This window comes from Pipistrellus hanaki (genome assembly GCF_964339955.1).
Source record: "Pipistrellus hanaki genome assembly, chromosome: 3".
Taxonomy (NCBI): domain Eukaryota; kingdom Metazoa; phylum Chordata; class Mammalia; order Chiroptera; family Vespertilionidae; genus Pipistrellus; species Pipistrellus hanaki.
Window position 1 is genome coordinate 118,704,537 of NC_140505.1, and position 14,690 is coordinate 118,719,226.

The window sequence follows — 14,690 nt, forward strand, 5'->3', positions numbered from 1 at the left end:
GTGCTTGCCTGCTGGCCTCTTAAAATGAGGAACTCAAAGTGATCAGGAAGCAACCACAGAATAAAAGCAAAAGCAAAACCACATCTTCTTAATTTTCAATGAGAAACAGCTTCTACTTGCTACTGGGCCCTGGAAGAGACTAAATATTTAACCAAAGAGCATCAGGAGACCTTAAATGTGTCACAAACTGTTTTTTGTTTTGTTTTGGTTTGGGTTTTTTTTGTTTTTTTAACTGATCTATCAAGTCCTATTTTGAACATGAAGAGAAGCAATTTCCAACCAAGTGGAAGTGGTATAAAAGATGTCAGGCTAATCTTCAAGAAAATCAAAAGACTAAAATGTCTACAGCACCTAATCCTCCTGTTTTGCAACTTCTCCCTTAGTCCATATTTAAACAGCCTTATAAGATGTTGGTATGATCAATTGATCATGAGAACAAGCATATGCTTAGTTTATAGAAGGTTCTGCAAGTTATTATAATAAAATGGTTTATGTTCATATAACAGATTACCATTCAGCAATGAAAATTAATGAACAGATGATTACATGCATCAAATAGATTCATCTCAAAAGCATAATTGATACACCTCGTGTGCTAGTAAGCTAGTTAAACAAGTGATGTCATTACAAATCAGATAGTCAAATAATTTAGTTAATTAATTTATTTATTTCATAAATACATAAGCTTTCTTGAATTTAGCAGAAAGGACTCCTATTATTTATATTTTATTGTGCCAGCAAAAAGTCTAGTTCCTGCCTTGAAAGTGACACATACGACTATACATAATTTTTATTTATTTATTATATTTGTAAATTGTACTCATGTTGAAATTTAAAAAAATATATTACAATACTATTTTGGCCTTCTATGAAAATTTTTGAACAGCCACAAAATAAGCCCCAAAGTCAGATTTCTAAGCCTGAGGACAGGATCTAATTCACTCTAGGAGGGAGCTGCAATAATAGGCTTAGGGAGTCCCACCCTAAGGAGGAGCTGGGCTGACTACATATAAAAAGGCTCACATACTGCAGTGAACGCTGTCTCCTGGCTCATTGTGGCTTCTCCTTCCTCAGAGAGCAGCTCTTCCAGATCGCAGCCTCCCAAGGCCTGCTGGACCCAGACTCCACGGAGAACAGAAGGGAGAGGATTTCAGCCTCTTGGAAGATGGTCAGAGCTACCAGGGCTCCTTGGCCCGAGGCGGAAACAGCCCAGCCCAACCCAGATGAATACATGGGAGGCATCACCAGCCAACAGCCCCCCACAGATGGAAAAGGAAAAAAGCCCAACAAAGGTAAGTGCCACTCATCCAACCCCAAGGGGCCTCCTGTGGGCACCCCAAGAGACGCCAGGCTGATCCCTCGCCTTTCTCCTTGACCTTTGTTGTTTGTTTGGCCAGGTGGTGCGGGGACCACTGAAACCAAGATTGAGCTTCAGCCATACCACTCCACCGCCACCCAGATGGATGAGCCCACCCACGTCGAAGACCCCTGGGAGCTGCCCGAGCTTCAGCCTGAGGGGACCAAGTGGTCGGAGAGAGACATCAAAGGGAAGATTCTGTCCATCCTGAAAGGGGTCGGGAGGTTCCTTCTGCTCCTGGGCTTCCTCTACCTGTTCGTGTGCTCCTTGGATGTTCTGAGCAGCGCCTTCCAGCTGGTTGGAGGGAAAATGGCCGGGAAGTTCTTCAGCAACAACTCCATCATGTCCAACCCCCTGGCGGGCCTGATGATCGGGGTGCTGGTGACCGCCTTGGTGCAGAGCTCGAGCACGTCCACCTCCATCCTCGTCAGCATGGTGGCCTCCTCACTGCTGTCGGTGCGGACTGCCATCCCCTTCGTCATGGGCGCCAACATCGGGACCTCCATCACCAACACCCTGGTGGCGCTCATGCAGGTCGGAGACCGGGATGTGTTCAGAAGGGCTTTTGCAGGGGCCACCGTCCATGACTTCTTCAACTGGCTCTCCGTGCTGGTGCTCCTGCCCGTGGAGGTCTCCACCCATTTCCTGGAGGCCCTGACCAACCTGATGGTGGAGTCCTTCCACTTCCAAAGTGGAGAAGATGCCCCGGAACTGCTGAAGGTTATCACCAAACCCCTCACAAAGCTCATCATCCAGCTGGAGAAGAAGGTTATCAACCGGATTGCCATGAACGACCCAGCAGCTGAGAACAAGAGCCTGATCAAGATTTGGTGCAAGACTTTGACCCGCGTGACCCAGATGAATGTCACCGTCCCCTCGATCCAGAACTGCACCTCGCCCGACCTCTGTTGGACAGACGGCTTTCACACCTGGACCATCAAGAACGTGACCCGCCGGGAGAACATCGCCCAGTGCCAGCACCTCTTCGTGAATGCCAGCCTCCCGGACGTGGTTGTGGGCATCCTCCTTCTGGTCACCTCCGTGCTGGTGCTCTGTGGCTGCCTGGTCATGACCGTCAAGCTCCTGTCCTCTGCGCTTAAGGGGCAAGTAGCCGTTGTCATCAAGAAGACCATCAACACGGATTTCCCTTTCCCCTTCTCCTGGCTGACCGGCTACCTGGCCATCTTGGTGGGGGCAGGCATGACCTTCATCGTGCAGAGCAGCTCGGTGTTCACGTCCACTCTGACCCCGCTGATCGCGGTGGGTGTGATCAGCATCGAGAGGGCGTACCCGCTCACGCTGGGGGCCAACATCGGCACCACCACCACCGCTCTCATGGCCGCCCTGGCCAGTCCAGGCAAGACCTTGAAGAGCTCGCTCCAGATCGCCCTGTGCCACTTTTTCTTCAACATCACGGGGATCCTTCTGTGGTATCCAGTCCCGTTCAGCCGCCTGCCCATCCGCCTGGCCAAGGGCCTGGGCGACCTCTCAGCCAAGTACCGCTGGTTTGCCGTCTTCTACCTGGTCACCTTGTTCTTCCTGTTCCCGCTGTCCGTGTTCGGCCTCTCGCTGGCTGGCTGGCCTGCGCTGGTGGGCGTGGGGGCGCCCATCATCCTGGTGATCCTTCTCGTGCTGCTGCTCCAGCTCCTGCAGGCCCGCTGCCCCCGCGTCCTGCCCGAGGTGCTCCGGACCTGGAGCTTCCTGCCCCTGTGCCTGCGCTCGCTGCAGCCCTGGGATGCCGCCCTCTCCCTGGCCACCGGCTGCTGCGTGAGGAGCTGCTGCTGCAGCTGCAGCAAGTGCTGCCAGGAGCCGGAAGAGGAGGAGGACACCTGGATCCAGATGCCCGAGTCCTTTGGTACCATCTCCTTGGGCAGATTTTAACATTGGTAAATCCGGACACCATTGACGTGGGGGAGGGGTTCTTGATTAAAAATTTGGTCTATATGGAGCAACAAAAATTGTCATAGAACGCAAAAACTGTATTGTTATATATATTTTTAAATGTCAACCTAAGTACTGTTTACAAATATAAATAAATAAAAATTATTTTTATAGTATTTTATTCTTTGGCATATTTCTCATTTGAAGGAATTCTTTTTTAAGTAGATTGCTTTCGTTTAAAAGGTCAGGAAATTTTTCACAAGAATTTGTAAAATTATATCTCACATAAAATGCTTTTCAAAGTCTCAACACTTAGTTGTGATTTCTCTGATATCCACACTTTATTTACCGTAGAAAAAAACGTGTTCACTTGTAGCATTAGTTCCTGGTAAGGACAGCGTGTATTCCACAATTCTAACAACTGATAAACAATACCAACTTTGATCAACAATAAAAATCTTTATTATTATTTAAAGTTTAACATTAAAAAATTAGCAAAATAATATAAAACTCATATCCTGGCTAAGTAGCCACATGGCCGCCGAAAACCCTATAATCCCTTCCCGTTCTCCAGCTGTTCCCTAGCTTTTAGTGCATTCTTTCCAAAAATCGGACTTTTTAAAAACTCTGCGGGACACGGGGCAAATTGTTAAAAATGGGGGCTGTCCCACCAAAAGAGGGAAGTCTGGTCACCTTACCCAAGTCCCAAGAGGATACCCTGAACACAAACACCACCTCCAGCCTCACAGCCTTGTAGGGGCTGCCCTGAGGCAGGAGGAGGGGCCCCAAGTCTCCCTTGCTCCCTCCTTGGTTCTGCAAGGCCATTCTCCACTTTGCTGAGAAATGGCATCAACATCAGCTCTGACTCCAGCACCCCATTGTGAATGTGTCAGCCTCCCTGGTCGCTCTGGCTCTGCCCCAGCTCCCCGGGTCTCCCACTCCCAGGAAGGTGCAGAAAGAATTAGACAATGACACCTGGCTAGATAACGGATCCCCTCCGCCCATCCACCCACTCCTGTCCACAGAAGGGCTGGCCGATGGGACGTATTCTCAGACGTAACCATCTTCTGAAGTCCCAAGGGAGGAATTTACGGAAGGTTCTCAAAGATGCCCACACTTATGCTTTTCTCATTGTGATAAAATTCTCCTTCACCAAAGCCTGGCTGCAACCCAGAGCGGCTGCCTGCCAGGCGCCCTCTCCCCAGAGCAGGCCAGTTCAGGACAGGAGGCCTTGGAGGACACAGGCATGGGCCTTGCTCTCTTCCCACTGCCCCCCAAGGCCCCCTCCCCTGGGCACGTCTGGCAAGTCCAAGCATTTTACCTGCTGAGTCTTTGAGTTTGACCCACCTGTTGCCTCTTGAGATCAGGTGTCAGCAGGGTCCGCCTGTGTGTCTGTGGGTCCAAGGGGTGTGCTCCTTCTTGCCCCACAGGCCCTCTGTGCCTACTGGAGCTCCAGCTGTATTTACCACTTTGCCCTCCATACTTCTCACCTCTAGTTCTCCCTGGAGAGGAAGCTTCAGCCGGGTCCAGGAAGGGGGAGCTATGACACAGTGCAACCGTCATGACAAGCTGGGACACCACACCAAGCCCTCCTCTGGCCTTTCCTCGTGTAGATACCAATTCCCTAAAGAACAGGCATTTCTATGCCATATTTATAGCCATGCACCTGTACAGCGTTTTTATAATTTATATAGTAATGGTAGCAGGACTTGAGTGGGGCTCTTATTTGGAAATGTCAAGGGAAACAAGACTCTGTATTTTGTGATGCTGGCTTTTCAACACGCCTCTGTTAGCCCTGCACATGCCTCCCTGTAAATATGAAAGCTAAGCCCGTGCGGGGCTGCGGCCCTCTTTGCACTCTACAGATTGGATGCTTGTACCTGTATTGATTGTATTTTTTTAACTCGTTGTGGGAAGGGAAAAATGAAGATGATGAAACTCTCCCCCTCACACCCCTCCAAAAAAAGATAACTAAATCGATGTTTCCTATGAAGCACAATATGCAGAAAGTCCTCATTTCTATAAAAACACTGCTAAATTTACCAAATAAGCAACACTGCAAGGACTGATTCTACTTCTGAAATAATAAATTTGTCTAACTTTTATTTTTTAGTTTTATTTTTTATTTATTTATTTATTTATTTATTTTAAATCAATCTTTATTGTTCATATTATTACAAAGGTTTCTCATTTCTTCCCCCCTCCACCATGTTCCCACCCCACCCTCCGCCCCCTCCCCACCCTCCATTGTCCTCATCCATAGGTGCACAGTTTTTGTTCAGTCTCTTCCCACATCCACCACTCCTCCTTTCACCGAGAACTGTCAGTCCACTCCCCTCCCATATCTCATACTCTACTACAATCAACAGCTAATATTGTTCATCAGGTTTTTCAATCTCCTTTGTTGTTGTTGTTGTTGTTTTAATTAATAAACTTTAACACTTCTAAGAATAAATTTTATTTTATTTTATTTATTTTTTTAAATATATTTTATTGATATTTTACAGAGAGGAAGAGAGAGGGATAGAGAGTTAGAAACATCGATGAGAGAGAATCATCGATTAGCTGCCTCTTGCACACCCTCTACCGGGGATGTGCCCACAACCAAGATACATGCCCTTGACTAGAAATTGAACCCGGGACCTTTCAGTCCACATGCCAAAGCTCTATCCACTGAGCCAAACCGGTCTCGGTTAAGAATAAATTTTAAAATCTAATAATTTTAAACCTTGTTTTTTCTGCCCTGGGAATTGAGAAGCAAACTTGTTTACAGGTAAACTTACCCTTAGGCTATCAAAAGATGTAGCCATTCAAATGTAAATGAACACATTGTTTAAAGATAGCTGTTGGTTGGAATTGGATTACCTGTTCTGGGTGGGAAGGACTTGTCCTCACCTTTCTCCATTAAAATTAAGGTGTTAGCTTTAAAACCTCTTTTTGGCAAGAGTCCTTAAAGTTTCAGAACTTTAAATTTTTCAGATAGTACATCAGTTACTTAGCATTTTCTCAAATCAATAATACCTCCACATGCCCAAGGATACACTTCACACAAAAGACATTTCCAAATAGATCAACCAACCTCATCCAGACCCCACACAAGGCACTCACAGATCAACACCCGAGCAATACTATCTCAACACATCCAGATCTAAGCCTTCATCACTTGATTCAGCAGACCCTCAAGTTCCCCCTAAAGTTTCCAGCCATGTCTGAGAGGCAGCCCTGGGGTGTGGGCAGGAGAGGAGCGAGCTGTTCCGGGCCTGGCTGCTCCAGGCCTGGCCTCTGTTGCTCTGGTCCACTCCACAACCAGCTGCTCCGTGTCTGGCCACTGCCGCTCCCGGCCTGGCTGCTGCTGCTCCGGGCCTGGCTGCTGCTGTTCTGGGCCTGGCTGCTCCCGACCCAGCTACTCTGTGCCCGGCTACTCTGGGCCTGGCTGCTCCTGACATGGCTGTTCTGGGCCCTGCTGCTATGGGCCTGGCCATTTCGTGCCTGGCCATTCCTGTCCTGGCTGCTCCGGGCTTGGTTGCTGCTGTTCTGGGACTGGCTGCTCCTGACCTGGCTGCTCTGGGCCCGGTTGCGCCGGTCCCGGCTACTCCCAGCCCGGATGCTGCTGCTCCGGGCCTGGATGCTCTCCACCCTGTTGCTCTGGGCCCGGCTGCTCCGGGACTGGCCACTCCCTGCTTGGCCGCTCCCAGCCTGGCTGCTGCTGCTCGAGGCCTGGCTGCTCCAGACCCGGCTGCTCTGGGCCAGGCTGCTCCGAGCCCGGCTGCTCTGGGCCCGGCTGCTTCGGGCCTGGCCACTCCCGTCCTGGCTGCTCTGGGCTTGGTTGGGGCTGCTCTGGGCCTGGCTGCTCTGGGCCCAGCTGCTCTGGGCCTGGCTGCTCCCAACCTGGCTGCTCCGGGCTTGGTTGCTGCTTCTCTGGGCCTGGCTGCTCCCGACCCGGCTGCTCTGGGCCTGGCTGTTCCCAATTCGGCTGCTATGGGCCTGGCCACTCTAGGCCTGGCCGCTCCCAACCTGGCTGCTCTGGGATTCGTTGCTGCTGCTCTGGGCCTGGATGCTTCGGGCCTGGCCGCTCCCGGCCTGGATGTTCCGGGCTTGGCTGCTGCTGTTCTGGGCCTGGCTGCTCCTGACCTGTCTTCTCTAGGTCCGGCTGCTCTGGGCCTGGCCGCTCCGGGCCTGGGTGCTCCTGGCCTTGCCGCCCTGGGCTTGGCCGCCTCTGCCCCAGGCCTGGCCGCCACTGCCCCAGGTCTGGTTGCTCCGGGCCCGGCTGCCACTGCCTTGGGCCTGGCCACTCTGGGTCTGGCCACCGCTGTTCCAACATTCTGTCCATTTTTTTTTTTTTTAAACACATTTATGTTGCAATGTTGGCTGCTGAGTTGAGTTCTGTCTTAGTCTTCGATTTTTCAAGATCATCTTTGTATTCTTTCTTAAGTAATTTTACTATCTTTTGCTATAACTTGATTTCTTCACATTGAAAACTTCTTCGGTTTCTTCCTCCTCGTCCTGGTAGATCAGCAGGCTGGCCTGCCACACCCCTTTGTTCTCCGCAGCCTCCTACGCGGCTTCAGCCTGTTGCCAGGATTGTCGCCGCCCAGGAAGCAGCCCCTGGCCGCGGCTCCATGGCCCGCGCTCAGCGGTCGAAGGCCCAGGGGCACCCACCCCCCCCCCAGGGGACCCGTCGCCTGGCTCCTTGCCGGCGCCTGGCTGGCCGGTGTCCGGCAGGGACTCCTGCTCCTCGTCGCGTTCCTCCAATCTGGAGCTTTTTTCTCCTTCCCCCTCGGGGAGTCTAGCAACAGAGTCAACAGACTGTCCTCTGCGTGCAATGTACTCGACTCCGGGGGCTCTGTCCCTCACCGCACCTCCAGGACTCCGCCTCACAGCCCTGTCTCCCTCTGCTTGACCTGGGTCCCCAGGGATTGGCCTAGAACTGGGGTTCAGAGCAGTCGAAAATGGGGCTCAGCACAGCTGGAGGTTTTGTTTCCTTCCTGCCAGGGCAATCCAGCATCAGAATCAACATTCCGTCCTCTGGACGCAATGTGCATGACTCCGGGGGCTCAACTTTTCACCGCTCCCCTGGGATTGTGCCTCACAGCCCCGTCTCCCCCTGCCCAGGGCTTTTATTTCCTTCCTGCTAGGGAACGCCAGGCAGGCACCTGGCTTCTCCTCCTCTCTGGCTCCGTCCTTTCCACGCACATGCACAGCATGTCTCCGTACCTTAGGCTTTTTCAGCTCCTCTGATTTCCCTTCTGGTTTTCTCTTTCCGTCTTGTTGTAGAATTTTCAGTCAGTCAACTACCTGTAGCTGTGGCAATGTCTGTCCATTTTATATTTTAGTTGTATTCCATTGAAATTGTTGTGTGCGGCTGGGGTTAGGTGTTTACCTGTGCAGCCATCTTGGATCCTCCTCTGATCCTAACTTTTATTTATTTTATTTTTTATTTTTAAATATATTTTAATGATTTTTTACAGAGATGAAGGGAGAGAGATACAGAGTTAGAAACATCGATGAGAGAGAGTCATTGATCAGCTGCCTCTTGCATACCCCCTACTGGGGATATGCCCACATCCAAGGTACATGCCCTTGACCGGAATCCAACCCAGGACCTTTCAGTCCCCAAGCCTACACTCTATCCATTGAGCCAAACCAGTTTCAGCTTGTCTAACTTTTAAAAGTTCAAGGGGAAGTGGAGGAATAAAAGCCACATGATTTTTTTTTTTAACTACATTGGAAGAATAATGCAAATATCGGGCTCAATTAAAATAAGCTCCAGTTCTGATTTGAAACACCAAAAATAAAGGGAGAAGTGCAGGGATATTTTCATGTGTACATACAGTAAACTCATTATTTTAATAAAGACATCAGTATATCCCCCTAAGGATCAATTCAATGCAGGACTCACTAGCCAGCAGGTTGAACACCAGCCAACCAGCCCCTCTCCTCACCCAGTCAAGCCAGCCATGTACACTAATGGTACAAACTGCAGCACAACAAGGGCTGGGAAGTTAATTGCAGTCAACCTAACACAGCACCAATAACAAACGTTTTTGTTTGCTGTATTTATTCATGAGATGTGGATAGGAGACAAAATTCATACAATACATTTGTTTGGTTCTTGGTGCTGACCTCCCTTTTAATTGCTCAATCATAAGTCCCTGAATTTCAGAGCTTTGTGAAGGAAGCATAAGAATCTCCTGGAAACTAGCAACCCGTACTACTACTATAGGATCCAAACCATTTTCATTTCCTTTTTTGTGAATAATCTTATTACAGGAATCCAAGCACTTCTCAGATGTCTGGAGGGGAAAAAAAGAGAAAGAAAGGGAGACAGAGACAAAACAGATGGACGGACCAATGCCCAAGGCAATGGCAGCCACCAGCCAGAGACATACACAGTATGTCCACCTTTGAAAGTCCCCATTCATGAGCTCTAAAACCCAAATGGGACACAGAACCAAAGCCCACATCCTGGCTGTGTGTCACACATCTGAGTGCAGAGGAAAGTTTGCACTAGGGAGAAGTTTGCAGGCAAACAAAAGGCTGGGCTACCCCAGCCCATGATCATGAGGCTTAAGCTATAAAGATACTGAGCTAGTGAGATGAAACCTGCATAGGATTCTGTTAAAAAGGTCACTACATTGCTTACCTAACACAATCGCCAAGAAAAGAGGTTTATATTCCTGTATTTTACTTTTCCCATCACTCAATTTCTTGGCTGGTTTCCTTTAACCTTCCAGGAGGGTAGCAATTCATGATTAAAAACAAAACTATCTTTCATTTATTTAGATTGGGTTCTTTATATCATCCCAATATAAAAGCAGTAAATGCTTTAGAACAAACAGGAACACTGAAAAAATGGCAAGAATTACCAGGATGCCCTCACCGATTTGGTTTGGCTCAGTGGATAGAGCACGACCTGCGGACTGAAGGGTCCCAGGTTCGATTCCGGTCAAGGGCATGTACCTTGGTTGTGGGCACATCCCCAGTAGGGGGTATGCAGGAGGCAGCTGAATCGATGTTTCTAACTCTCTATCCCTCTCCCTTCTTCCCTGTAAAAAATCAATAAAATGTATTTTTTTAAAAAAGAATTACTAGGATTTCTAGGACAGCTATCCTTTATGTAAGTTCCCTGCAAACATGACTAACAAGCAGTCGCACCCAACAGGGATAGGTTTTTCACCCCTTTAGGAGGGCATGTGTGCCGCAAAGGGTCAGGCTGGTCAAGGGGGAAGCCAGTGGCATGGGATTCAGAAACCAGTTCTGTGGTTAGTTCAGACTACCGGGCTAACTTTATAAAACATAACTGCTCCTTCTTTGGCTAATGCTTGTGAGTGGCTTCCTGGCTGCCCCAGGGCTGCTGGGCTAATCCTGTTCCTCGTCACCCTACATGGGTTCATAATGGCAACCCCTGTCCAGAGTGGCTGTAGACCACGGCGGCAGCACCAAACCGGTCCTGAGCACGTGTGTGGGTGTTGGTGTGGCAGAAGCCACAGCACCTTCGGAAGAGCAGACCGCAGCTGTTCCTCTGCTGAAATTCACAGGGAGGACAGTGGTTCATAGGGGCTGCCCAGACCACGTCTCCTACCCACTCATGCTCCCTCCTTCTCACCTGTTCCCTCACACACATCCACACACCCTCATGCACACTCAATGCATATTCACACTCACTCACATAAGCTATAAGGATAACCAAGCCAGCACAAGAGAGAAAAGGGTGCTTGAATTCCCAATGGAAGGTATTTGCTCTTCTATGAAACAATAAGCTTTCAGGTTATTATCATATATGTTTTGAAAGCCTGAAAATATGATGAATATTTTTACAGACATTTTAGATCTTTTCCTGATGTGGGTCTCTCTGTAGGATAATGACTAGGCCAAAGGGTAAAAATAGTGTTGTGCTTCTTTTTTAAAAAAAATATAATTTTATTGATTTCACAGTGGAAAGGAGTGGGAGAAAGAGACAAAAACATCAACAATGAGAAAAATCATTGATCAGCTGCCTCCCGCACCTGCAGCCTACAACCTGGGCATGTGCCCTTAATTGGAATCGAACCTGGGACTCTTCAGTCCACAGGTCTGAGCTCTGTCCACTGAGCCAAACTAGCTAGGGCTGACATGCCTTCTTTATGAAATTTTAGCAGGGACTGTTTATGGACTATTTTATTCAATTAATCCATCGTGTTGCTTTCAGGCTTTTGTCATACTGGGTTTTATTTGTCTTCCCCTCTTCCCCCACCCTTTTTTCCTTTCTGTTTGCTTTCAGCCTACTGTTCTGATAAGTGCGGTCTTTTAGTATGTTTTAATATCTGTCAGGGCCTGTTCCATCTCAGTTCTTTCTTCTGAACTTTTCCCCTTATGCTTGCTTTTTCTATTCTGTGGGATCCCTTAACAGGACCCACGTGGTTCAGGGCCCACTCAGGGTCTGGTTTCTGGAGAAGGCCGCACACTGAAATGAAGACAAACTGGAAAAGAATTAATTTGGGAAAATGGGAGCCAGGCTGGAGTCAACCTCTAGTGGGAAGATTACCACTAGGCTCTGGCCTTGCTAACCCTTTTATTGAGGCTGCTATGGGATCCACCTATTACCCTTAAGCAGCTTTGGGAAACACTCATAGCCCTTAGGCAGGTAATAAGCGGTTAATCATATCAGTAAGGATTTAAATGATTACAAGATGGGGAAGTTGCCTCAGTTACCCTTGTCTCAATCAGATAGGGAGTAGTTGGCTCTGACCTTTCAGAGCTTCAAGGTTGACCAGCCTTTTAGATCTTTCTATTAGTGAGAAGATGATTGGTTTCCAGCACTATTCCTCCACTTGAGTTTTAGAATTGTCTTGCCAATGTCCTCATTACAATACTATTTTGGCGTACTATGAAAATTTTTGAACAACCCCAAAATAAGCCCCAAAGTCAGATTTCTAAGCCTGAGGACAGGATCTAATCCACTCTAGGTGGGGGCTGCAATAATAGGCTTAGGGAGTCCCGCACTAAGGAGGAGCTGGCTTACTACAATAAAAAGGCTCACATACTACAGTGAACTCTGTCTCCTAGCTCATTCTGGCTTCTCCTTCCTCAGAGAGCAGCTCTTCCAGATCGCAGCCTCCCAAGGCCTGCTGGACCCAGACTCCACGGAGAACAGAAGGGAGAGGATTTCAGCCTCTTGGAAGATGGTCAGAGCTACCAGGGCTCCTTGGCCCGAGGCGGAAACAGCCCAGCCCAACCCAGATGAATACATGGGAGGCATCACCAGCCAACAGCCTCCCACAGATGGAAAAGGAAAAAAGCCCAACAAAGGTAAGTGCCACTCATCCAACCCCAAGGGGCCTCCTGTGGGCACCCCAAGAGACGCCAGGCTGATCCCTCGCCTTTCTCCTTGACCTTTGTTGTTTGTTTGGCCAGGTGGTGCGGGGACCACTGAAACCAAGATTGAGCTTCAGCCATACCACTCCACCGCCACCCAGATGGATGAGCCCACCCACGTCGAAGACCCCTGGGAGCTGCCCGAGCTTCAGCCTGAGGGGACCAAGTGGTCGGAGAGAGACATCAAAGGGAAGATTCTGTCCATCCTGAAAGGGGTCGGGAGGTTCCTTCTGCTCCTGGGCTTCCTCTACCTGTTCGTGTGCTCCTTGGATGTTCTGAGCAGCGCCTTCCAGCTGGTTGGAGGGAAAATGGCCGGGAAGTTCTTCAGCAACAACTCCATCATGTCCAACCCCCTGGCGGGCCTGATGATCGGGGTGCTGGTGACCGCCTTGGTGCAGAGCTCGAGCACGTCCACCTCCATCCTCGTCAGCATGGTGGCCTCCTCACTGCTGTCGGTGCGGACTGCCATCCCCTTCGTCATGGGCGCCAACATCGGGACCTCCATCACCAACACCCTGGTGGTGCTCATGCAGGTCGGAGACCGGGATGTGTTCAGAAGGGCTTTTGCAGGGGCCACCGTCCATGACTTCTTCAACTGGCTCTCCGTGCTGGTGCTCCTGCCCGTGGAGGTCTCCACCCATTTCCTGGAGGCCCTGACCAACCTGATGGTGGAGTCCTTCCACTTCCAAAGTGGAGAAGATGCCCCGGAACTGCTGAAGGTTATCACCAAACCCCTCACAAAGCTCATCATCCAGCTGGAGAAGAAGGTTATCAACCGGATTGCCATGAACGACCCAGCAGCTGAGAACAAGAGCCTGATCAAGATTTGGTGCAAGACTTTGACCCGCGTGACCCAGATGAATGTCACCGTCCCCTCGATCCAGAACTGCACCTCGCCCGACCTCTGTTGGACAGACGGCTTTCACACCTGGACCATCAAGAACGTGACCCGCCGGGAGAACATCGCCCAGTGCCAGCACCTCTTCGTGAATGCCAGCCTCCCGGACGTGGTTGTGGGCATCCTCCTTCTGGTCACCTCCGTGCTGGTGCTCTGTGGCTGCCTGGTCATGACCGTCAAGCTCCTGTCCTCTGCGCTTAAGGGGCAAGTAGCCGTTGTCATCAAGAAGACCATCAACACGGATTTCCCTTTCCCCTTCTCCTGGCTGACCGGCTACCTGGCCATCTTGGTGGGGGCAGGCATGACCTTCATCGTGCAGAGCAGCTCGGTGTTCACGTCCACTCTGACCCCGCTGATCGCGGTGGGTGTGATCAGCATCGAGAGGGCGTACCCGCTCACGCTGGGGGCCAACATCGGCACCACCACCACCGCTCTCATGGCCGCCCTGGCCAGTCCAGGCAAGACCTTGAAGAGCTCGCTCCAGATCGCCCTGTGCCACTTTTTCTTCAACATCACGGGGATCCTTCTGTGGTATCCAGTCCCGTTCAGCCGCCTGCCCATCCGCCTGGCCAAGGGCCTGGGCGACCTCTCAGCCAAGTACCGCTGGTTTGCCGTCTTCTACCTGGTCACCTTGTTCTTCCTGTTCCCGCTGTCCGTGTTCGGCCTCTCGCTGGCTGGCTGGCCTGCGCTGGTGGGCGTGGGGGCGCCCATCATCCTGGTGATCCTTCTCGTGCTGCTGCTCCAGCTCCTGCAGGCCCGCTGCCCCCGCGTCCTGCCCGAGGTGCTCCGGACCTGGAGCTTCCTGCCCCTGTGCCTGCGCTCGCTGCAGCCCTGGGATGCCGCCCTCTCCCTGGCCACCGGCTGCTGCGTGAGGAGCTGCTGCTGCAGCTGCAGCAAGTGCTGCCAGGAGCCGGAAGAGGAGGAGGACACCTGGATCCAGATGCCCGAGTCCTTTGGTACCATCTCCTTGGGCAGATTTTAACATTGGTAAATCCGGACACCATTGACGTGGGGGAGGGGTTCTTGATTAAAAATTTGGTCTATATGGAGCAACAAAAATTGTCATAGAATGCAAAAATTGTATTGTTATATATATTTTTAAAATGTCCACATATGTACAGTTTACAAATATAATAAATAAAAATTATTTTTATAGTATTTTATTCTTTGGCATATTTCTCATTTGAGTGAATTTTTTTT

At 50.1% G+C, this 14,690-nt stretch overlaps 2 protein-coding genes across 2 annotated transcripts; both read left to right on the top strand.

Annotated features, from left to right (window-relative positions):
• Positions 1–1,165: 1,165 nt before the first annotated feature.
• On the top strand, positions 1,166–3,238 carry LOC311619703 (sodium-dependent phosphate transport protein 2B-like; the record flags this gene model as incomplete). Its single annotated transcript, XM_084878247.1, has 2 exons — positions 1,166–1,292; positions 1,398–3,238. 2 exons carry the CDS (start codon positions 1,166–1,168, stop codon positions 3,236–3,238), a joined length of 1,968 nt encoding a protein of 655 aa, XP_084734373.1.
• Positions 3,239–12,399: 9,161 nt separating this feature from the next.
• On the top strand, positions 12,400–14,472 carry LOC311619704 (sodium-dependent phosphate transport protein 2B-like; the record flags this gene model as incomplete). The annotated part of the gene is made up of 2 exons (XM_084878248.1): positions 12,400–12,526; positions 12,632–14,472. The coding sequence occupies 2 exons, from the start codon at positions 12,400–12,402 to the stop codon at positions 14,470–14,472; spliced, it is 1,968 nt and encodes a 655-aa protein (XP_084734374.1).
• Between the last annotated feature and the right edge of the window lie 218 nt (positions 14,473–14,690).